The sequence below is a fragment of the Haliaeetus albicilla genome, chromosome 14 (assembly GCF_947461875.1).
Source record: "Haliaeetus albicilla chromosome 14, bHalAlb1.1, whole genome shotgun sequence".
Classification (NCBI taxonomy): Eukaryota; Metazoa; Chordata; class Aves; order Accipitriformes; family Accipitridae; genus Haliaeetus; species Haliaeetus albicilla.
In genome coordinates this window covers 30305664-30331329 of record NC_091496.1, presented here as the reverse complement: position 1 = coordinate 30331329, position 25666 = coordinate 30305664, and the positions used below count along the sequence as shown (strand labels likewise).

The window sequence follows — 25666 nt, the reverse complement described above, 5'->3', positions numbered from 1 at the left end:
TAATGATATAAATATATATGTCTAGAAATTGTTCTCTTTATGTTTTAAACAAAATACTGCTTGTAGTTTGTCTTGTATTGGTATAGATCTATAAATAGATAAAATAAATATGTGAAATATATGAGAGAGAAAGACATTTTTTTAAAAGCCACTCTGTAGTTGCAGTCCTGAAACACATGTCTTCAAGGGAAAGCACAAGCACATAAAGTAATAAAAGAAAAATCTGTATAAAAATAACAAGCATTTTGCATTTTACTGGCCTTAAGAAAACTAATTTTAATTGGTGACTTACTGAATATGAGATTCAGTAAATGCCATTCTTGCTCTGATTAAATGTCAAGGCCATAGACATGTTGTTTCAAAGTGAGTGAGCAATAATTTGGTGTGTATAATGAACCTTCCAGATGATTTATCTGTGCAATACTTTTCTATTCTTATCAATGAAACTTCACGATCTGGTGTCTTAAACTGTAGCTTCTTTATTATGCTATGTTTTGGTTTAATAAAATTTCATTTTTATTTTTAACAATAGAAGCAAACTGATGCAAACCTAACCTGACTGTGACTAGATCTCTGTCAGTAGGCAGAGAGGAAGGAGCAGTCAGAAATCTTATTGCTTATATGGAAAAGAGTGGCTTGAGATGATTTTTCCTTTTCATATCGTAAACGAGATTTGAGAACCCCATATTCAAGTTCCTGTCCTCATATCCACCATTTCCACAGCCAGAGGCATTCTAGGTCAATGTGGTTATCTTAGAAAGATAAGTTTTTCGTGACTCTGTACAAGTCTAAGCTCCAGAGGCACCCTAGGCCCATGTGGTTATCTTAGAAAATGAAGCTCATCACCACACTATTCTATAATCTATGCCTAACCAGACACAATTGAGCCCTCAGGAGTTAACAGACTTTTCTAAGTGGCATAAAAAGCATCTCTCAGCAGAAAAAAACCACTGTGCACTGGACCATTCTGTTCACGTTCCTTGCATATAAGAATTCAGGAAACAGTTTACAAGTATTTCTAGAAGTACTTCTGGAATGAGATAAGATAAGCCTGGGAAAAAAATGCAAAAAATATTTGCAAAGGTTACCGAGACATTCTGAATGATATTTTAGGACAATATTTGCATCTTTTTTTTTTTTTGCTTTTCAAATTTGTTTGTCTGAATAAATCTGTGTTCGCACAAAAAGCTGTGCAAAATGAATTTTGGGTCTATTACTTGAAATTGTTCAGCTTCAAAGCAAATTCTGCTTTGCATTCAACAAAGTTCATAAGCAATAGTTTATGAAAAGGGAGTCACTCAGAAAGTAACTCCAACAGAAAGTATTACACAGAGGAAACAGTAAACTCAGACTATCAAACAACAAATATGAATTATTTATCCAAATTGCTTAAATGCAAAAAAAAGAAAAAAAGTATTAAAGAGAGCTTGCAGTTAAATTCTGTAATGCGGAACTGGTAAATGAAATCTACTACATACGACAGCACACTGCAGGAAGTAGGAAACATTGATAACCAAAGAGACATGGAGCTTAGGCTCGAATCTGAGATCTTTCAGTTTATGTGTGATAAAAGCTGAGCTCTTGTAGGAGGCTGATAGCATGGTAATTGCTGGTTTCACTTGTCTCTTTTGGGCCGAAAAAGGAGTGAGAAGTCTAATTCTTAGCACATAGGTCCCCAAACAGCCATTAGACATATAGCCTTAGCCTGAGGAAAAAAAAAAAAAAAAAAAGCCCTCAAAGGACAAAGCAATGAAATGTCTTTTTTCTTTTTTTCCTGAGAAGTACTGGAATTCACCGAGTAGAGCAGAAGTAGAATTAAGTTAGCATCAATTCAGTTTTACTTCCAACTCAGTTAACTTCCAAAGATGGTGAGCAAGAGAATGACAAAATAGGACAAAAAAAAAAAAGGAAAAAAAAGTTTCTTTCTCTTTGCCCTCATCTTAGTCTCTCCTGCCTGCCTCTAGCAGACAAAACCTGTTATAACTCTTTGTACCTATAGCTTTCAGAATCAATCAACAGTTTAATTTATTATAATGATATAACTCTAAATTGTGCTCAGAATTCTAGCCATCAAGGAGAAGGTTCACAAATTCCTTCTAATTCCACAGCTATTCTACAAAGCTAAGCCACAACTGAGATGACCAAATTAAAAAAGAAAAAAAAAAGAAAGAAAAATCATAGTCATGCTAAAGAGTTTGATAACTTTTCTTACCAAATAGTTTTCTTTCAAACTCTGAAGCTGACTGGCAGGAAGTCTATGAATGCTACATATCAGCATCCCCCAAATCGGGACATGAAAGGCTGGGAGATATGGATGTAGCTACCTTAAGCTGATTTCCAATCAATAAGTACTCTGAATATTTTCCAGTCACAAAATTAAATGACACCACAATTAACCTCAGCTGGATTCTAACACATGTCCGAACTGCAGAATACTCTATCTGTATCCTCCTTTCCTACAGCCAGTCTCTGCAGCTTTATTTTTAACTCTACTGACAATGTCTCTTTTATGAAGAAATAGATGTTGTATTGCAGCAAGTGTCAGTGCCCCCATTAATATTGTCACATCAGACAGAAGTCACTGAAATTTGATGATAATGATTTTGAACATAAAAAAAGGATATTTAATAAAGACTGCATGACAACAACTGCTGGTTTAAAAGTATGTTGTCTGATAGAGCCAAATAATTACCTGCATTTGTCTGGTACCTATTTGTAAGATCCATCTAACCCTGCAACTTTCTTTCTATAACGTGCAGAATGGAAGCATAACACTTCTAAACATTAAAGTATCAAACTAGTATTTGTAGCCTCTGGAATTAAGGATTTTTTCCAATGAAACAAATTCTGTTTCATGCTTCTTACCTAGTGTTATTTTTAAAAGAGAAAGCAATTAAAACCATGGTGAAAAATTCTTCGAGAGTGACTTTTGTAACAAAAATATGCTATACTCAGTAGCAGCAAGATAGGAATGAGCCTGTTCCAAAACAATCTGCCTAAACTAATTACCAAACTAATGAAGGCTAATCATTTCAAACCTTAATAACAGCTTGAAAAATATGCTATTTCACAATTAAGCAAATGAAGCAGAAAGATTTTTTTTCACTAGAATGTGCAGATTTATCTTACCATTAGATTTCAAGGATCACATTTGTATATAATCTACTATTTTATCTATACAGTAAAACAGAATACACCAAAACAAACCTTCCCATTCACCAAAAATAGTTAGCAGGTTATAAGATTCTTTTACCTTCTGCAACAAGTTCAGAGAAGAGAAATGTTGCCTCTCTCTCCTTAAGAGTTCTAGAAATTGAGTCCATATATAGGGAAGGAGTATTTGGGGGCATGAATAGCAGCCTTTCTGCTTTAACAGAATGGAATTCTTACTTCTCTGACACAGCCACAAAGGGGAGGTCCTATAGCAATTCCTGAAAGAATTAAAACCCTGAAAATGGCTTGGAAGACCAGAAAGACGAACAAATGAAACTCATCAAGACTCCTTCACCTTAACATCTCCTAGGTTATCAGTCTGGCAGGGACACAGTATTAAAATGAGATCATTCGGTCTAAGAAAAAACAACTAGGAGTGCTTATCAGCTCAGCATAGTTAATAGGTAACATTTTGATCTGCGAACATTAAGTGAGCATTGCCGATACCCAAAATGTCCTTGATACCATCTTACTTATCAGATCATCATCCTGGATAACCACGATAAGGAAAAGAATGCACAATCCTGCTGGAGATACATTCGAAAGATAAGTTAACTCTCAACAAAACAACAATCCATTTCAAAGTAGGAATTCCCTTGACAAAAAAGAGCTTGGTAATAGACCAAGTTACTAATAACACCACCTGCTCGATCTGTTGTGAAACCTTTTTGAACTGGCGCAGATCACTACATGACAATTTTCAGAGGAATACCAAGCTTTGCTTTATCTTCATCAATATGTAACTGCAGACTTCCATTTTTATTTCTTTCAAGCTAATGCTAGGCTTTTGTAACTAAACACCTGTGTCTCCACCTGCAGTACTGTTGTGGTTTAACCCCAGCCGGCAGCTCAGCCCCACGCAGCTGCTCACTCACTCCCCTCTGGTGGGATGGGGAAGAGAATCAGAAGGGTAAAAGTAAGAAAACTCGTGGGCTGAGATAAAGACAGTTTAATAGGGAAAGCAAAAGCTGCGCACACAAGCAAAGCAAAGCAAGGAATCCATTCCCACTCCCCCTGGGCAGGCAGGAGTTCAGCCATCCCCAGGACAGCAGGGCTCCAGCACGCCCAACGGGGACTGGGGAAGACAAACGCCATCGCTCCCAACGTCCCCCCTTCCTTCTCCTTCCCCCAGCTCTATATGGGGAGCACGACGTCCTACGGGCTGGGATCTCCCTTGGGTCAGTCGGGGTCGGCTGTCCCGGCTGTGTGTCCCCCCCCAACCCCTTGTGCCCCCCCAGCCTCCTCGCTGGTGGGGTGGGGGGAGAAGCAGAAAAGCCCTTGGCTCTGGGTGAGCACTGCTCAGCGGTGACGGAAACATCCCGGGGTTATCGACACGGTTTCCAGCACAAATCCAAAACACAGCCCCATACCAGCTGCTATGAAGAAAATTAACTCTATCCAAGCCAAAACCAGCACAAGTAGATTCTCCATCTTTCATTAAAACGTTAGACTAGTGAGTATCCCTTTTCTGTGTCCATATGACTCCATAAACCACAAGGACATTAAAAGCAATTTAGACATCCTGACTGTAAAGAAAACTAATCTCAATAATTCTTCAGTATTTTGTTCCAAGGTAGGCTTTTATTAACTAATTGAAAACATTTTAAATGTTTTAAAAGTTGACTCTTGAAGAATAATTATTTGTAGAAAAAGAGCAACTAAACAGCAAGTTTAGTTGTAACTTATCAATTATCATTCAATTCTAATGTTTAGCAGCAACATGGGAAATATAATAAAACTGAAACCCAATTTTCAAGCCAAACATTTTTATGGCCTTTAGGGTATTTTCCTTACTGCTTGTAATGCAAGTCGTGATCAATCCTAAAAGCCTGCTCCTGAAGGACTGCCAAACAAAGCTATTTCACCTCATAACTGCTGTAAGTTTCTGCTCATTACTTCTGTAACTTTCAAATGCTACTTTGTCTTCCCCGGATGTGGCTCACATTATGGCTCACATTATCTCTCATGAATGACAGGAGACAGAAAAGAGAATTCTATCAATCACCTTCAGGGAAATGTTTTCAGGATTTTTCAAGTTCTCAGCCACTCAGATGTGTTGCTTTGCCTATTCATTTAATTCCAGAATAATCTCAACCTCTAACCAACTGAAAGTTACCGGATGGATTCAAAATTGGACTTTCAGGAATACATCATGATCGTTCACCACAACCAGTAGTGGAAACTGAACCTGACTGGTAAGGGTTTGAAAATATAGGAGTTAGAACACTCACACTGTTCTGCACTCACTGTTCCAAATGATGAAAGTTCAACCCGGATTTACTTTCAAAAGTTGCAATTCCCACATACATTAGGATACCATGATAAGGACAGTTTAAAGCATACCAACACAAACTTAACAACTGGTATGGATTTTGAACTTCAAATGCCTTCCATGCTTTGTTTTCTTTGTATTAAGAACATTAAAGCAATTTCAGGTGACATTTCCACGCTCATTAACAGAGGACACAGAGTCATTTGCAAGGAGATAGACAGGTGGTTCATAATTTCCATCATTATAATATTGAACAAGGTGACAACTATTGCCTGAAGGAAGGATAATTATACTATAAAAGAACTTAAACTATATATTCAGTTCAAATTTATAAGAACTGGCAGAAAAAGCCACACAGCAAAGCTAAATTGTCCTTGTTTACCTGTTTAAATTGTGGTTGACCAAATTAATCCTCAATGCACTTTTATTGGTATTGGTTTGTGTATTGCACCAGCTAACCCCATCAAGGGAATTGGGTATTTTCCTTCAAAAGTATCTGCACTACCTATTACACTCATTATTGCAAGAAAGTAGACCTACTTATATTTTTAGAGAAACACCTTGTCACCTGAATCTCTTTTTTGAGATGGTAGATCGAATGCTCTTGAGACGCTGTCTGCCTGGTTTTAACATACTGGCTGAGGAAGGACAAGTTAAGAGGTAAATCAACCCTTCCAAATGTCAGAGAGTTGATATGTGTCCTCTGCTTTAAACTCTTCCATGGTATATGTGTACTCTTCTTCTCTGAACTATAGCAGAATGTATAGCTTTAAATAGTGCAAATTACATGGATGACTTCAAAGAAACTCAGGCAACTTTGGTATCCCAACTGCTTTTGTTTCTTGTGGAGAACAGTGGAAAATTCTAAAATCCTAAGAGCAATTTCTGAGGAGGTTATTGAAATATCCATATCCCTCAAAAAAAAAAAAAAAAAAAAAAAAAGACATCATTCTACCCTTCTGTTTCTACTTCCTTCTATTACATTATGGGATGTACTCTAGAACTTATGGTATGTATCCAGAAATCTTATTTTCTCCAAATGCTTCACAAGCATTTACATAGGACGCAAAGTGTTCTTCCATTATGTTTGCCTGTTATGTTTTTCCATACATACTCCTAGTTCCTTTCCATACATGCTAGTATGTATTTTCCATTAGTTCTACTTAGTTTCCATACATACTCCTAGTTAACTGGGAAGAACAGTTTATTAGTTCAATGAAGACCAGCAGCAATATGATGGGACAATTTCTGAGAACACTTTTAAGAACTGGAATAACATTTTTGCAATTAAATCTTCATATGGCCCTTCTTAGTTGACATATTTCCTTAGAATTATCATGTGCATACATGGAGAGACGCAACTTTACATTTTTCAATATATGTAACTACTCCTCATCTACCTGTAAATGATATATCACTGTACTTAATATTTGTACAAATAACTAATAACTATTTCTCCTCTGTTGTCAACAAATCTAAAATTGTTTTACAGAAGAAGCAATATTCTTTCTCCTAGTTTCCTTTCAGAAAATTTAACATCATTTTCCTCATACTAACTGACTTTGCCCTAACTCCAATTTATTTTACTGAACCTGAGTGACCAGAACCATAAACAGCGTTTCATGAGAGTTCTTACCTGTAGCTGATTAATGAAACTCACAGGTTTTGGCATATGCTAGGTTCATATTTGCTGTTTCACAGGCATTCTAGTGCCAGTGGTCCTCCTATGAATAGGCAGGCATACCATGTCTTTCTCCTCACTTCTGATATTCCCTCTGACGTCTTCCAACTTTGAAGCAGAAATTACTACTAGACCCTGAAAGCATAATTTGTCATTTCACACTATTGAAATGTCACACTATTGAAATATCTATCTTTCTTTACTTATTCCAGTTGTTTTACTGCCAGAAAAGTGAACCATGCCATTGTCTGAAAGCAGAAAGGCTGAAGTCAGACTTAAAAATAAATGCCTTATAATAAAAAAGCAGGTTGCTTCAACTTAACATTATCATTATTACAAAATTACGCCTCGTCCATCTTTGGAAGGACAAACCAGAAGGACAATTTTCCCGATTTTCTCCCCCATCCCACTGGGGGGTGGGGGGGCAGTGAGTGAGCAGCTGCGTGGTGCTTAGTTGCTGGCTGGGGTTAAACCACGACAACCACTAACAGGATCTTTTCAGTATCTTAATTCAAACTTATCTTTTGTTCAGTTTGAAGAGCCATTGTCCCATAGCAAGATGCATCTCATTGCACAAATATATTTGTGCATCTCTAACGTTCTTATAATAATACGTGAGATAGCGTTCCTACGTGTCTTTACATATGCACTTACAGCAGATATGTCTATCCATAGTCTTTGAATCATAAGTAGGAATTACAACAAAATTCAAGAGAAATTATGCTTGTCAAGGAAAATCTAATGCTAGCTTTGAGTACAGTGATCACAATCTGGTTGATTGACTTGAATACTTGAACGGTGAATACTGGTCAAAATTCTCTGGGAGATCAGAACATTAATTTAAGACTGCTGTCAGATTTGGCATCCGAAATGCAGAAAGGTAAAAGGCTGATAGATGCTGGAGAGCTAAGACAGAAATACAAAATCAAGATGTGGCTATATCATGTAAATTTCATAATCAAAATAATCCTGTTCAGGAACATGCTAATGAGCCAAATCATCTAACATTAAGGGATTGAGTAAATTTTTCACTTCAGACAAAATACAAAAAATTCTTTTAAAATAACAGGAAACACCAGAAGGATTGTACATTGGGAAAAAATGGAGTGGAGAAGATGGCTATGAAGCTATACATGCTGGAGAGGTACAATAGCCTAAATAAAATTGCAATTTTGAAAGGAAAAGAAAACCACTTGAAAGAGGATTCAGTTACTGTTCCAGGAACCATAAGATTATTTAGCTGTAGTGCCACACGCAGTAAAAGGGATACTGTACTTAAGTGTTGCTATTTCTTTATCTTGTATTTATGCTCTTTCTTTTGGTCTTCTTTTAAAAAGCAAATCATAAAAAGAAAACAAGATCAACATTTTAATGTATTCACTTCTGCGGAAATAAGAAATGAACCATGATAATCCCATAGTGTGGATTAGAGCTGACGAATGGGTCATAAAAGCACAAGAAGCAATAATTTCAGGTCTAAAAATAACAGTAGTTTTGAAAAATCACATTAAAAAAAAGCCTTAACAAGTATTATTAATGAGATGCTCAGCTGAGCAAAAACTGTAATTAAAACTAAATACAAAACAAAATACTTTCTGCAATCAGAAATCACAGGATCTCTATGAGCTGGTAATTTATGGGCATGCATAAATCACTCCACCTGATATAAAACACAGCAGAAAACAGAACTTTCATTTCCAGATCTTTACAATAATCTGTTTTATGCATTGTCAGTTTTTGCATCCTGAAATTCTTTTTTCATCAATCCATTTCTCTACACTGCCTTGAGCAAGATTAAAAAAAAAATTATCCATTTCTGTTGAACAATACACTGTGAACCTGGTTCCACAGGTGGCTCAGAATGAAAGTAATCACTCAATATATTCACAATTATAAAGTTAAAGCAATTCAGCCCATTTTGGTAGGAAAAATCATGACACAGAAAATATTATCTCATCCACTACGGGCACCTCAAAAATTTTTTTTTTTTTTTTTTTGGTAAGGATTTTCTGCTTACTATAGTGACAAGCAACAAGTTTTTTCCCTTCATGGATCTCAAACTACATTCCATGTAATATGTTATAAGTATACATCAAGTACTGGCTGGGACTGTAGCAGGATGTTCCTGATATCACTGCACTCATTAAGCCCTTTTATATCTTTAGATTATTATAGTCGATAATCAAAACAGTGCATGCTGGAAATGATAATTTTATTTTTTTTAATTATTATAAGGGCACCTACCTTGATGTAACCATTTCCCAAAACAAATCATAAATATATCAAAAACTAAAAGGTGAATTCACTAAACATTAGAAGTCTGCCATTAAAGACTGACAATCTAAATTAATTTAGGTCTTTCAAGCCTAAATCTTGGTTATTGAAAAATTACAGAATAGAAATTGTAACTCTTAAAATTATCATGTTTATTATTATGCTAATTTTATGACACTGACCTTTTTCCCATGATAAATCAAAAAAGATAAATTAATAAATTCCCAAGGCTGTGCTAAGTACGGCCACTGTCTTTCTCTGTATTACAACTACCTGAACACACCTAGTTCTATGTTTTAGGCATGTTTAATATTTACATTTTAAGAGCCACAAAGAAACAACAACAAAAAAAATCACAAAATGCAGATTTTGCCAATAGCTCTGCTGGGTTTTGGCTAGGCTTTTTTACTAGTCAAATCTGCTATAGACCCCCAGAACTGGTATGGTAGCTTTCTAGAAAATCAAGCCAAAACTGGTCTCACTCATCTTTAGTTCTGGCCATCTGCTTGAAGCATCTGGTAACTGGGTACATGCACCCACATCCAGAACGTGACTGCTCTCTTGCCAACTATGTGCCTAGGTAACTGCCAATATGGGCTTCTCCACTACTAACATGACAACTGTCAAAAAGAAGTTGAACATGTACGAATAAATCTAAATTAAGCTAACACATTACTTTCCCAAGTTCCAGCAATATTTGTTTTGACATAATTGCTGGATAATGGCAATGATAAATAAGTCACTCACTCACACAGTGAAACCTTTCTATGGCTAAGAACTATAACAAGGATACCAAAGATCTAAGTACTTTGAAAAGTTATTTTTAACAATTAATCCTTGCCATTTTCTCTCACAACTAGAAAATATGTATGTGCAGTTATTATTTAAGAAAAATCAAAAGAAGTAATAGTAGCAATAAGTTAAACTTTTAGATAAAAACATCAGCATTATAAATTCAATATCTGATCTAAGAAAAAGAAATAAAGAAAGAAATTCTTTTCAAAGTTTCCTTTATAATTAATTCAAATGTATAAAATTATTAGATGTAGTCTAACTGCCACACATTAAAAGCATTGCAAGAGTATTTGGAATGCCATGTTAGAAATTAGAACACAAATGACAGATTAGAACATAAATGGTAAAGAAATGTGCAACTTCCATTGAATTTCATCCTCTTGTAACGTAAAAATAATTTTCTAACAGCTCCGCTCACTCAAAAAGAACACCTAACAATTATTTTATGCACTTCATATTAGGAGAAGAAATTAAAAAAAAGAGGTCACTAATTACCAAAATGATTAATTCCTTTATCAAGTATCATCAAAAAAACTTTTTGTCTTCTTTTGCTACGACATTTGTGAAAAGGTCAGATGCATTCAATGGCTAGGCAGTGTGCGATTAAAAGTTAAAAGCACGTAAGAGAGAGACCTGCAGACAGAAAATCTAAAATCAAAGCTTGGAAAAGCAATCCAGGATCATAATTGTAAACTACTAGACTACAGTTAGAGGAAAAGAATAAACCCGAGGGTATTCAGAGATTGTCATAGTGCCTTCTTTTTTTTTCTTGCCCTGTCTGAATCATCAGTTGTCCCTCCTGTTTAAATGTTAAGCTCCATAGAGTAAAGCTGACGGTTTTGTTTTGCAGCAAGTTAGCACACAAGATGGCGTGGTCCTTATCCACCACTACGGCTCCAATGCAAAATGCTGCTGCTGCCACCAAATTAATAGTAACAAAATGATATACTATTTCTATTGAGCGTTGTGATTATGACTGACAAACACCTTCACATGCAGGTGGTCCCATAGTTATCTGCCATTCCATGGTCAGTTATGGTAATCCAGTTTAAAATAGGTTAGGAAACAAGTGCTGTATCTTTTCCATCCTCCCATTTTAAAAAGAAGGTTTTACTAAATGCTCATTTAAGTCCATTGAAAAGTTATTCTAAAATAGCGTATGCAATAAATTATGACCTACCATATTCTTTCGGCTTTTTGTTCTCATCACATCTATTTTAAATACTGTATTTTCAAAGCTTTAAAATTTATTATATTGCAATGTTTTCCAAAATGTTGTAAGGCAATTTTTGATTGATACAAGAAATAGAACTACAGGAAGTTCTTAATGAATTGTACGTGGTGATAATTTATCCGATATCTGTCAAATTGCATTAAGATACAGTAAACAAGAGCACAAGGACAGTAGACCAGACTCAATTAGTGAAAGAGGAAGGGTAAATCTCATGTCAATCTAGCTGATCATAATGTTTCTCTGTCTATCTTTATTTGTAGATTAAAGTAACCTCAAAGCACCTGATGTCCATGGATATAAAGAATTTTTGATGATGTATAAAACCTTGTGATTCTTATCTTGTAATGGTCTAAGTTGTGAGAATTTGTCCGGTTTTACAGTCATATTAAACATTTCAAGCTTGTGGCTTTCCCTCTGGCAAATTTATTCCAAGTAAGGAAAAAAACTGAAAAGGAGGTGTAAGAAGTTCACCAAATAAATATAAACACATATGCTGAAATAATTATTCAGACACTGCAAATTGTTTCTAGCGTTAAATACAAGTAGCTTTGCCATTCCCTTTACATCTTGCACTTAATGCTATTCAGGGCCAGCCTGAAGTTCTAAGAATCAATCATTAGGAAAAAAGTACAGAAGATTTCCAAAATTAGTCAGTATCCCAACAGGAAGCCCTAGTCAAATTTTTCAAACATGTCCAGATATTTCAGATACTCACTTTCAAGGTTTTCAACCTAAAATTCCAAAAATCCAACTGTCATCTGATACTGTCAGCTGCCCAAGTTGAACACCTCAGAACTGAGATTGTCAGAAACACACTAATTTCCAAAAATCCTCATTCATGTTTTAATGTGAGACTACATGTTAACTATATGTGAGAATATTAAACATTAAGAGTATATTACAGTGAACTGTTAATTTGTATTTGGAAAGAGAAACAGGATTCTGCATAAAACTCTTTGCTCCAGAGAGTGGAATGAAAGCAAGACTACCTACGCTAGCAGAAATTCTTTCCATTTTTACAAAGCCTATATAGTTTCCAGCAACTGTATCGGACCAGCTAGTAGAGCTTACTTCTAGAAATGTTTTATTTCAGGACTGATTCTGTTATGAAAATCTATTATATTATCTTTTTGTGCTTTAGCCTAAACTTGTATTCTTGCCTCAGTCACAAACTTCTGGTACATATTTCAACAAAAACAGCCCACTTACATTTTTATAGAGGGGGAAAAAAACCCCAGATTTTTGTGCCGATTCTTGAAATATGTCAAATAAATAAGTTTTTGCATCTTTTTATCAATCGTTCTGTAATAAAAAATTCCCCAAAGAAACATTTTTTTATTTATTTTGATCATAGAACAAGGAGAAATTGCCTTACAAAATTATCAGAAAGATACTAAATGTTCAAACTTAAGTATGTATATTTCCATAACTAACACTTAACACCCCCTCCCCCCAGCCCCCAAGTGGTGTAACTACAATCAAGTGAGGTATGAAATGTCTCATGCCCAGTTTTTGGTTAGTGACATTTCCAGATTTCTGTCCATAGAACTGCTCAAAGTGGTTATAATGACAAGAATTGAGAAGTGGCTCTTTCAGTTGATGTGTTTGAAAGGTAGCTTTGTATGAACAGCTGTGTTTTCAAAATGCTTTCCACCTCTAAATTGGTCCTTGTGAAGTGAACTGTTTGCCTTATTGCCAGCAGGGCACATTGCAGTGTAGCTGCTGCATTTTTAGTTTTTATCACTGTCTCTCTAACTGCTGAAGTGGAAAAGAAAGATTGCCAAAACCTGACGTGTTTCTTTCCCTTTCTGCCCACTCTGACTTGGTTCTTAGCTGTCTGTTGCTTCAGTGATGAGAAACGTTGCTCAGTTTATTCATTCACTGAATGTCTTTTCCAGCTCAGATAATGGTGATACCCTCTTGTAAACCAAGGCTCCAGCTGTCAACAGCAGTAAATGAAAGAAACCTAATTAAGACGTACCAATCATTGTCTACACAAGAGATTATTAGGCTGCAAAAAGTCACACACATCAGGGTGCATTTTTCGAAGAGCAAGAGGTAATACCTTAAAAGCAAGAGGCACACCATATTTAGTAAGACAGTAAGTATGGATTGCAACAGAGATGGACTTCCAGAAGAAATAATCTGTCCACAAAGATTTAAACAGTTTTAGGACAGAAGTTCTAGTACAGGAAAAAAAAAATACTGAATATCATTACTAATAAGCAATACTAACTTTTTAGAGGCAGACTCTATTTAGACTTCTTAATTGCAGACATTAGGAAGCAAACCATACCATTTTATCTGTATCAGGAAATACATGCACAATCAGAGTGCACACAAAGATTTATAAATCCAGCTGGGGAAAGAATTACATCAAAGACTCTGAAACTATGATGCACAGCTCCTGCTGCTGCTTGTGCGAAAACACTTATCCCACAGCTCGGCTTACTGGTGCTAAGTTGCTGCTGAGCCTCATCTCTACAAGCTTTTCTACTGGGCACCATAGTAGGTCCAAGTTTTAAGAATCGCTTGCATCACATCAAAAATCTTGAGAGGTCACCAAAACCCTCTAACAAAAGAGCTACAGTAACAATAGTATTTTTGCTTAACAGATAATGATGACATAATTGCATTATTTGAAATAACTTTTTTTTTAAAGAAAATACCTACTTTTGCACAGAAACCTGTGTAAGTAAATCTCAGATACTTTAAATAGTATAAAAGGAACAGGACAAATAACCTTCAGGTTCTCTTTGTCCTTCTTATTTGTACCTTTAAAACCGGACATGTGAAATGCAAAACTTTCACATAAAACTCCAGATGGTACAAAGCACTTAGCTTTAAAGCACTGGAACCCATTAATAAAAATTCTGAAAATCACTGTTAGTAAGATTATTTAAATTTAATCTTTATTTAGTGTATATATTTTCTATTATCAGTACATTAATGAAGAAAGGAAATCAATGCATTCCCAAAATTCAAAGTATCACGAAGTTCAATGCTTATTTTCCAATACAAATATTTATCTTTGTGATGCTACATTCTTCAAGGAAATTGAACTTCAATTACAGTTTAGAGTGTTGAGTGCAAGTTATCAATTTACTTGAGGTTTATTTTGTTACAGCAAACTGCAGCTCACTTCTCAGTTCAAAACGGTTTGTACGCATCTCAAGGTTAGAAATTAATTACATAAACACAGACACACACACATAATCAATACAACCAGTTGGCATAAGCAAAGTCATACTGCATAACTTGAATCTGAGTTTTGATCTCTTCAAGTGGGACCAGAAAATTTAACATCAGCAATCCACATTTTCTTACCTCCTTTGTCAACACTGTATCTCAGAGGTGCACAATAATACTATTATAAACAAAAAGACCAATAAAAATGTTTTGCCACTCAAATGATTCTATACAATTTTTGCTGTGCATTTCACTACTTCAACTTTTTTGTGTACTATGTCATAGTGTGTGTACTACAGTCATATGATTTAGTTTTAGGTTGTCCTACGAGGAGCAGGGACTTGGACTCAATGATCCTTATGGGTTCCTTTCAACTTGAGATATTCTATGATCTCATAAGCCACCATGGATGTCCATACTACTCCAGAAACATTCTTTTATTCCACACCTTGAATGACAGTTAATACCAAATAATTTTCATGTAAAACAGTACAGAGATATGCCATTATCTAAACCAAAAATCTTTATGCAGTGAAACAATGTATTTTGGAATGATGACTCTGCAGGCTGGGAGAGAGTGTGAAAGTTATTCTACAATCTGTTGTTAAAGGCACTCAACCCCAGTGAATATTTTACACAAGGCAGAAGCATTTTAACTGGAAAAATGAGAAAGATTTATGCTAGAACACCATATGAGCCTGAGCTGGTGGCTTATTAGCTAGAGCATTCACCAGAAAAAGACAACAGATTAAATCATAAAGAAGAATTTCAACCTGGATCTCTCACCTCTTGTTTTTTGCTGCCTTTTGCAGAAAGCCCACTCTAATATATATGACATGAAAATGTCCACTGGTGCCCTTGTTTTTGGCTTGAGAATCCCGCAGAAGCTGATGCATAAACTCAAGAGGAGTATAAACTCGAATCCAGGAGGATGTTGGCTTTATGTACAAGAAAATGTAGTAGTTTACATGCTTTAACTGGTAGAGCCTTTCAGGTACCTGGGACACACATGAAAAGTCCATCTTGGTCCACATCCTATCTTTCACAGTGGCCAACAGCAAATGTCCAGGGAGGAGAAGAAAAGCAGGTCAGCTATGTAGTTATGCTTCCCCAGAATACGTTCCCAGTACCTCTACTGAGCAGAAGTCCCCAAGCATCTTAGTGGGATCAAAATGCTGAGATCAGCTATCTGCAGTAGCAGTCTGTTGAATCTCAATTAGTTTACTATTCAGGTAAGATTTCCAATGGCCTTTCAATTATTAGAAGCTTACATTTTGTATTTGCCACACTAACATTCATTTTTAATATACAATCCAAATAAAATTCCAGAAGTCAGTGGGACATGCTTTTGAATGCATCAAGAATAGAACGCAAAAAATTCCCCCCCGTAGCCATCCTTTTTTCTCCCTACATAGTAAATTACATCTGTGCATTTGGCACAGAATGATTTCTACCGAGATCTTTAATAAATAGGACAGTACTCCATATAGGTGTACCACCTTGCCTCCTGGTGGCAAAATCAAGAGCTATAGGCATTAACTATCCAATGCAAACCTTTATTTTTCTGCAAGCCTCAAGTTCATCTCAATTCTCAGACAAAGGAACAGATTACATTTTTATGATTTCAGTCAGTATGTCTTTGCATTTCAGTATAAACTGGGGCCATTTGCATAAAAACATATTATTAATCCTCAAAACAGCAGAATGTTTTCTGTATGTTTATCTCACACATTGTCTGTTCACTTCATTAATACACTTACATGTTAAAATAAAATATTAAATGCCCTTAAACGTATATAACACAAACAGTAGCCTCAAAGACTTGTCAAATGGATTTCATATAGGCCCAAAGCTCATGTCACTCAACATGGTCCAACACCTTTCCTCTGAGCTGATACAGAATGTCTATGTGGTCAATATGTCCAGTCCTCCTGGGCCTGGAAAGGAAACCTAAAATCCAAATGCTTGATGCTTGACTTTTGCAATTCTGTCTATCTATACCAGCAACACCTCAAAAGTTATTTATCAATGTCAATGAAGCATTGATCTTATCTTACAGTTTGTAAACAATGTCACCGTGAATTTTAACACTAGAGGCAAGGGGAGAAAGGGCATAAATGTGTACCATATGACAGTCTTCTGAGACAAAGTCTGGTTAAAGTTAGTGTGAAGTCTCCATTCTGAAGTAAATGCAGCAGTTAATGTGTACTACTTCACACACGAAAACACAGAAGCTTTTGAATTATATGGCTTGGAACACAATGTACAGTCAAAGTAGGATTATTTTTTTTTTCTCCACAAAAAGCAAGTACACACAAAAAATCTGGAGAGGACGCAGTAGATGCTTCAAGATGCTAAGGTTTCAGCCTTTAGTATAATTTGGGACATGAAGACAACCTGCTGCTTCATAGCAAAATTCAGACTCTTGCAGAGCTACAGACCAAAGAACTAATTGCTAGTATAGATTTTTTTTTTCCTTCTTATCACTCTAAGGACACTTTTCTGTTGTTATTATTATTGCTTGCAATTGAAGTTATTGAAGCCAAAACAAGCAAGCCAGTAATTAGGCTGAATTTGCCAAGATGACAAGCTATTTATTATGAGGTACATATTTCTTTCTAATTATCGCTTTAAAGAAAAAAACAAGTTTTCTTCCTCAACAGCAGCTACAAAAAGAACTAGAAAATGATAAAACCTGCGAATTATCAATTTTGTATATTTCTGTATAAATATCTCACAGGCTTGCCTAAGAATGTCATCATTAGGAATGTGTATTAATCCAACCGTTCCGTTTTCCTTTGATTACACATAAATTATGTTCTTTTTATTTATAAACTTCATGTTCAAAAGTTAAATATTCATGCTCTGTAGGATTTTGCTCAGTGTTTACATTTTCAAAGCCAAGAGAACTCAGTCTGCTTCTAGTGATAACTGAGAGAAAAAAAATATTTTAAAGGAGCATAAAATATGTAGAAAAATCTCACTGATATATTTTGCTTAATACTTTGTGGATCTTCATCTTTCTGTAGAGCAATGCTCCACTGGATGTATGACAAGCTACAAGTCGGAAGATATATTACTATATTAACTTCATTTATGCTATCTGGATACCACTACAATACTCTAGGCACCACAGTCATTTTCTTTTCTTACTTGCAATAATTAACATTAGAGAGCAAAAGATGGCTAAATTAATTTATAACTTTATAGTTTCTTATACTAATTATTTCCTCTTCTTATATTTTAGGTCATCCTGTCATTCCTGCAAACACTAATCAATCATGGGATTTGAAGTTAATACTACTAAATAAATGAATTGCTTAATCTCCTATGACCATCTATACATACTTCATCTTCACAAAGCTTATCAATTTTATGTCATCAAGGACAGAGTGACCTTCATTTCCACAAAATGCCTCTTACTACTGGACAAGTTGGTTACAAATTTATCACTTATCCTCAGGAAGAAAGTCCTTCGCGATCATCATTTGACAAATGCAAGTGTGTGTTTTATCAATTGACCGGGTCATACTGAATTCCAAAACCATAATTGTGGAATACTAAAGGGTCTGTTACTTTTCTGAACATTTGAGCTAAGATGAAGGACATGCAACTCAAAATTAATTTTCTACTTGGCCTAGTTATCACTGCACTAGTACAAGCTGTAGAAAAAAAAGCAGACTGCCCAGAGTCATGTATATGTGAGATCAGACCATGGTTCACACCCAGGTCTGTGTATATGGAGGCTCCAACAGTGGACTGTAATGATTTAGGCCTTTTAAATTTTCCAGCCAGACTGCCTGCCGACACACAAGTTCTACTTCTACAGACTAATAATATTGCAAAAATTGAACATTCAGTAGACTTCCCAGTAAATTTAACTGGTCTAGATTTATCTCAGAACAATTTATCGTCAGTGACCAGTATTAATCTTAGAAAGATACCACAGTTGCTTTCAGTATACCTTGAAGAAAACAAACTTACTGAACTCCCTGAAGAATGTCTCTCTGGACTCTACAATTTACAGGAGCTTTATATTAATCATAATCTGCTTTCTGTGATTGCACCAGGAGCTTTCATAGGCCTCAGTAATCTTCTCAGACTTCATCTTAATTCAAATGGTCTGCAAATGATCAACAGGAAGTGGTTTGAAGCTACTCCTAATCTTGAAATTCTCATGATTGGAGAAAACCCAATAATCAGAATTGAAGACATGAACTTTAAGCCTCTTATCAATCTGCGCAGCCTAGTTTTAGCAGGCATAAATCTCACTGAAATACCAGATAATGCTTTGGTTGGGCTTGACAATTTAGAAAGCATCTCCTTTTATGACAACAGATTTGTAAGAGTGCCCCACATTGCTCTCCAAAAGGCTGCAAATCTTAAATTTCTGGATCTAAATAAGAATCCCATTAACAGAATACGACGAGGAGATTTTAGCAATATGCTGCACCTAAAAGAGTTAGGAATTAATAACATGCCTGAACTGATTTCTATAGATAGTCTTGCTGTTGATAATTTACCAGATTTAAGAAAAATAGAAGCTACCAATAACCCCAGATTATCATACATTCATCCAAACGCATTCTACAGACTTCCCAAGCTGGAATCGCTCATGCTCAACAGCAATGCGCTGAGCGCCCTGTACCGCAGTACCATAGAATCCTTGCCTAACCTCAAAGAAGTTAGTATACACAGCAATCCCATTAGATGTGATTGTGTCATCCGCTGGATTAACATGAATAAAACAAACATTCGCTTCATGGAGCCGGAGTCTCTGTTTTGTGTAGACCCTCCTGAGTTCCAAGGCCAGAATGTGCGACAGATACACTTCCGGGAAATGATGGAAATCTGTCTCCCCCTGATAGCTCCGGAAAGTTTTCCATCTACTCTGGACTTAAAAACTGGCAGCCATATTTCCTTACACTGCAGAGCAACGGCAGAACCAGAACCTGAAATCTACTGGATAACACCATCAGGGCACAAACTTTTGCCTAATACTATTTCTAATAAATACTACATTCATTCTGAAGGAACATTAGACATAAGTGATGTAACACAAAAAGAAAGTGGCTTATATACATGTATAGCAACGAATTTAGTTGGGGCAGACCTAAAGTCAGTCATGATTAAAGTGGACGGCTCTTTCCCTCAGGACAGCAATGGATCTTTGAATATTAAAATAAAAGATATAAAATCTAATTCTGTTTTGGTTTCATGGAAAGCAAGTTCTAAAATTCTGAAGTCCAGTGTTAGATGGACAGCCTTTCTGAAAGCTGAAAACTCTCAGGCTGCACAGAGCGCTCGAATACCATCTGATATAAAGGTATATAATCTTACACATCTAAATCCATCAACCGAATACAAAATTTGTATAGATATTCCCACTACCTATTCCCAGAATAAGAAACAATGTGTCAATGTAACCACAAAAGGACTGGACTTGGCAGTGAAAGGCTATGAAAAAACCAACATAATAGGATTCCTTGCCTGCCTTGGTGCGCTTTTGGGAATCATCTCTGTGATATATCTCTACAGCTGCCTCTCACGAGAGATGAACTATGACGTTGGACACAGCTATCTAAAGAATTACCTGAAGAAACAATCCTTTTCACTCAATGAGCTTTATCCTCCTCTAATCAGTCTTTGGGACATGGGCAAAGAAAAAAGCACAGCAATGGAAGTAAAAGCAACTGTTATAGGTGTGCCAACCAATATGTCATAAATATGTCATTATATCACTTAATTTCTGAAATAAAAAGCACATGACTGCATTTGTGCTAAATAAAAAGGCAACAAGAAAAAGTATTTCTTTTAGGAACTAGATGCCTGGACTTTGCTGCTGCCGACAAATGGGAATATATACTGACTCAGCATAAGAGAAGAATTTTAACTAACTGGCTTCTAAAGGTATTCTACCAACCAAATACAATTAACTTCATTTTCTAGAACTTTCATGGGACTTTTAAGTCTGGAATACAGTGCAAGTAGCCAAGAACATTTTCTGTATTTTTTTTTAATTATTATATAAAAGTAGTGGAACTGAGCAATACCTCCTCCTGTGCTGTATTACACACACTAGCCACGAGTTTTTGCAGTGAACAGATATACTAGGATTGACACATGGTGTAATGAAATGGACAAATTCTGTAGAGTAGACACAGTGAGTATGTGAATTTTTTTTATGAGGAAAATACATTTTTGATTAAAATCAAAAGAGTTTTTGGCTTGTTTGTTTCTAAAAAAAAACCAAAACAACAAAACAAAACAAACCCCCAAACATTCTGGGAGCTCTTGTCTGACAATAAACAAACTCATACTAAAGTCTGATAAAATATCTCCTTACACATTCTCCTGTTAAAATGCCAATTTGAGCACATAGGATATTTTTGCTGGTTTTAGGCTGTATAACTGCAATAAACCACACAATGAATATTTTTATAAAGTACTTACTCATAATAATAACAACCATATTTTACACATTGCTTATTGTGGGAGGAAGAAGAGAGAAGGAGGGCGGGAAGGAGACATAAGACTGATAGAGGAATAGACTGTTAGCTACTAATATCTGCAAGTTTTGAGCTGCTTTGGTATTTTCCCAGAAGCCTAAAAACTAAATGCAATGTTCAGACTCAGATAATGTAAATCCAATATTTTGTCTTCAGTCAAAAGGGTAATTCAGTTATTATTAGTGTCTAAACTTTAGGCTTGCCATACAGGGAACTCAGATAGCTTGAACAGTTTAAATGACATTAAGGTTTTCTTTCTCGACCTGCACACTTCTGTTCAGCAATAATAACTGGCTAGTTTATAAACCTCCTCAGTTTTCACAATGCAACAAGCAATAAATGACTGACAGAAACATTATTAGTAGAAATGAAATGAAACAAAACAAAAAGAGAACAATGAATACCTGACTACTCATATTGAAACTCAATTTCTCACAGGAGTAGGACTGGGCCCATAAGCAGCAAATGTGGACAAGAAGCTGCTGATCAGAATGTTGATTACAAACTAAACCAAATTCTGTTGGGATGGAAAAAATGACTACTCCTAAGCCCAGCAGAGAAAAGACATCTGACTAGTAAGACACCTGATATAAAGATGTGGTACCTCCTGACAAAGAAAGCAACAGTACAATTTTTACGTTATTTTGGTTCACATATCTGAAAAAAAATAGGAACAATGAAGAAAAAAATTATCATCACTGAATATTGTGCTTAATAAGTAAATATTTACAGAATGCATAAGTACCTTGAATTACAAAGTAAAAACAGGAGTAACAAACATTTCTTGTAAGTCTTTAGTAGACTTTAACATTTTTTTAACTCTATAATAATACACGTGTTATCTTTCTAGACTTGGTTGAAGTAAACATTTCTGTGGAATCGCTGACAGAATTTTTGTAGGTAAAAAAAGAAGAGTTACTCCTTGCATTTAGACATTAACAGAAGAGTTCTTGTATTTAGACATTGAACCTTTCCACTTATTTATAGTTTGCTGCATACTTTTGAAATATTATTGGCCACTTATAACATGGAAAAATAACTTCATTTTACCTAGTACTAATGAACAACTTGCTTTCATGTTAAAGATGTCCTTTTTTCCAGTTAAATCCCAGGATTTTTAAATTAGGCAGAGGTAATTTTCAAAGTTGCTAAAGGCAGAAAGAAGAACCTGATCCTAATTTTAAACTACCGAAACGTAGGATATTCATAGAGCCGGTAAGTTTCACGGGAGAAGGAAGTTTACAAACCTGATGAATCGCTATCGCCCATAAAGGCCCGTTGACATTGGGCAGAGGAATGCTGCGATGGCGTGAGAGCTGTGCCAGCACCGCGGACAGCTCCCGGGGCCCCAGGAACGGCGATCCTTCGCCGAGCACGTACAGGGCTCGTCAGCAAGAACCTGCAGCTTTATCTTGGATGTCTGCCTTTGGAATCAAGCTACATTTAGAACTGACAAGCCTTAGAGCTTGGAAACGAGAATCTAATTTTTTTCAGGCAAAAAACATCTCTGCACAATGTTATAAAACGGCACAAGAATACAAATCTAATGGGGAGCACTCATAAGAAGACTTTTTCCCCTCACAGAATAAGTACAGGCTTTACTTGCTTTATTTAAGTATCTCATTACAAGTTTTTGTTGACAGATAAAATGTATTTTTATATAGAATAATTCTCATACTAAACTTTTGAGAGCTGAATTGTAACTAGATATATCTCACAAATAGTTGAACCATTCTACACTTTACACTGATTATCAAATGAAAACATACCTTACATTTTAAGAAGTAATGGATTATCCTGTTTCTAATTGTTAAGATGTAAATGATTTCCTCTATAATCCCAAAAAGAGAAATACAACTGCATTTTCTTAAAGTAGCTTTGCCATCCTCCTCACACATGCCCTTGATTAAGCCATTTTACAACTTTACACCTTCCATTCTTTGAAAGTATCTCTGAAAGAATATGCTGAGCTTTTGTTTTCAGCATACCAACAAGATGCATCTTTTGTAACTAACCATCATTGAGTAATAGCCTTTATTTGTGCAAATATGCCTTCACTGCTATCACTCCAAAGTGAAACTTTAAGAAGTACCAGGAAAATGTCCGTAAGAAGAGGGTCAACAGTGTCTCTACAACAGGTTACGAGATCACAGAATTTTTAATGACTCACAGAATAAAACATCTGTGATTTGGTAGGGTTGCTTAATTGATGGGGTACAAAGAAGGAATACAACTGCAAAAATGAGAACAGGAATATCCCTTCAAAGAGTTCTCACTCTTACCAAAGGATCTGCAGAAAGAAATGCTTGCAGATTTAGATTAGAACTTCAAAAAGACAAACTTACTAGCACATTCAAGTTAACATCAACATCTATTTATTCATGAACTTATATGTCAACAGCATTACAATTCTTCAGTATTCTACTAAGATTTTAAATACCTTTAAATTTTACATGTTTCTAACAGAAACATAAGTTTAGCAATATTTTTTGATCAAATTCTATTTACTGTAAGAACATGTTAAAGGCAAAAAGCATGTTGCAGGTGAGGCTGTTTAAACCCACTTAAATTAGATTTTAACATGTTTATTGATTAATGAATGGTTGTTTGATCCTTTTATTATATACACTTGTGTGTGTGTGTGTGAAGTACTTGTTCTATTAGCAACATGTTAGCCTGTCTGCAGACCTTTATTTCAGTATATCTGTATTCCATTATTTTATCTACTATACAAAAGTAGTACCTTGTAGAACACACAGCAATGCTTTCAATGGCAGTACTGTGAACCACCTACTATCCATATAAACATAATACCTTTAACATCTACACAGAAACATCTCCATGACATTAGCCTAACAAATCTCTAAAAAGATTCATTATTTCTCCATGACCAAAGATGTTCTTCATGTTAAAATCCCCACAGATGCTACAGGTGAGCAGTGGGATTCTTGTGTAGCTGTGTGTAAAAATGGATAGCTGCTCCTTCCACAGATATACTACTCTATAAACCTGAGGGTCCTTAGGAAGTAACAAAACCACCTTTTAGCTTTAATAGCTTAGTGTATATTTAACTTACATCACTTCACAGGCATATGCCAAAAAAATCTAAAATTATTTCAGCAAAGTAGAATCTGTTAAAAAAGTATAGGAAGAACTTCCTAATAGTGGTATAGTAAACTTATTAATAATCTCTTCATTTACAGGAAGGTTGGTTTTTCCACACAAGGCACAGGGCTGAAATTTTTCTGTCTTTTATTAATTGGGATGTTTACTGTCTTTAATGGAGATAGGAACTGACAATGAACTATATTTAATTTCCTCAGAAACAGAGAAAAGCATTGCTACACACCTGTGTTTCCATTTATTTAATAGTTTTCTCTCAGGAATCCAATGCATTAAAAGCAGTACTCACTGATTATTCAAGCCAGAAAGTAGTATCTCAGAAATAGATTAACTTTATCTTGGCATTTGACAGCAAACCTCGTTCTAATGCTCGAAACATGCTACTAATGAAAGAGAGAAGGCAAACATGAATGTTTGAAATGTCTGGCTAGGCAATACTCAAAATGTAAGACTGAAAAGACTTTTTAATTCAATTTTTTAATTCAGTTACCTTACTTCTTTCTATGAGCTACTAGACTGAAAAGTAGGTTCTATTCATAAAAAGATTAAGCATTTATTTCTTGGTGAAACATTTACAAAAATCAATTCCAATATTCCATCAGAAAACACAGACAAATGTTAACTTACATATGTATGTTTAAGTTTCTGGTTTAGCTACAATGATGTGAAATCATAACTCCAAATAGTAGCTAAAAAACTTAGATGAAAGATCACAGAATAAACGTTGATTTACATCCTCAAAGGAAATTTTCATTTCCAAAATTCATTAATAAAATCCATTCTGCTTGTGTAACCTTAAGCAGTGACCTCAAGATAACTTAAAAAAGAAATGGAGATTCTTCCCTCAGTCTTATGCTGGCCAGTAATAGAAGAGACACAATGACCAACAATAATCTTATAAAATATTCTTTGTTATCTGAAAACAGAAGAGACATTTCAGGAAAAGGTTTCTATATAATCTAGGAAACAAGTTCACATACCAGACAGTACCAGAAGAATTGAGGTTTAGAGAGAAAAAAAATGAGAAGTATCACTGTCAGACTTAAGGAAAAAAACAATTCTTATTAATGAATTGAATGGAGTAAAAGCAGAGTGGAGGTGTGGCACTGACAAGACAAGAAACTTTACATAGCAGAAAGCATACAGTAAGTATGAAAAGTTCAGTATGAAAACTACAGAAGACATTTTGAAGGATATAGTTAAATGGAATAGAGAAGATGATAGCCATTGAACACAAACCACTAGAGACAAACCAAAACTAACAACTCACCTCATGCTAAAGATGAGAAAATGTGCTTGGAAACAGATTAACAATTGCATGCAGATTTTTAGAGGTAAGAAACAAGATGACTAGAAACATATCCAGAGTAAAAAAT

The 25666-nt window shown here is 35.4% G+C and overlaps 2 protein-coding genes across 6 annotated transcripts in view; one reads left to right on the top strand and one right to left on the bottom strand.

Moving 5' to 3' along the window:
* LRRN3 (leucine rich repeat neuronal 3) overlaps window positions 1-20875 on the top strand; it is a 36528-nt gene extending 15653 nt beyond the window's left edge. Inside the window, exon 2 of the mRNA XM_009912599.2 lies at window positions 17906-20875. Within this exon, the coding sequence (XP_009910901.2) occupies window positions 18257-20383 (2127 nt within the window). The 5' untranslated portion in view covers window positions 17906-18256 and the 3' untranslated portion in view covers window positions 20384-20875. The remainder of the gene's footprint in view (window positions 1-17905) is intronic.
* IMMP2L (inner mitochondrial membrane peptidase subunit 2) overlaps window positions 1-25666 on the bottom strand; it is a 469191-nt gene that overhangs the window by 250218 nt on the left and 193307 nt on the right. The window lies entirely within an intron of this gene.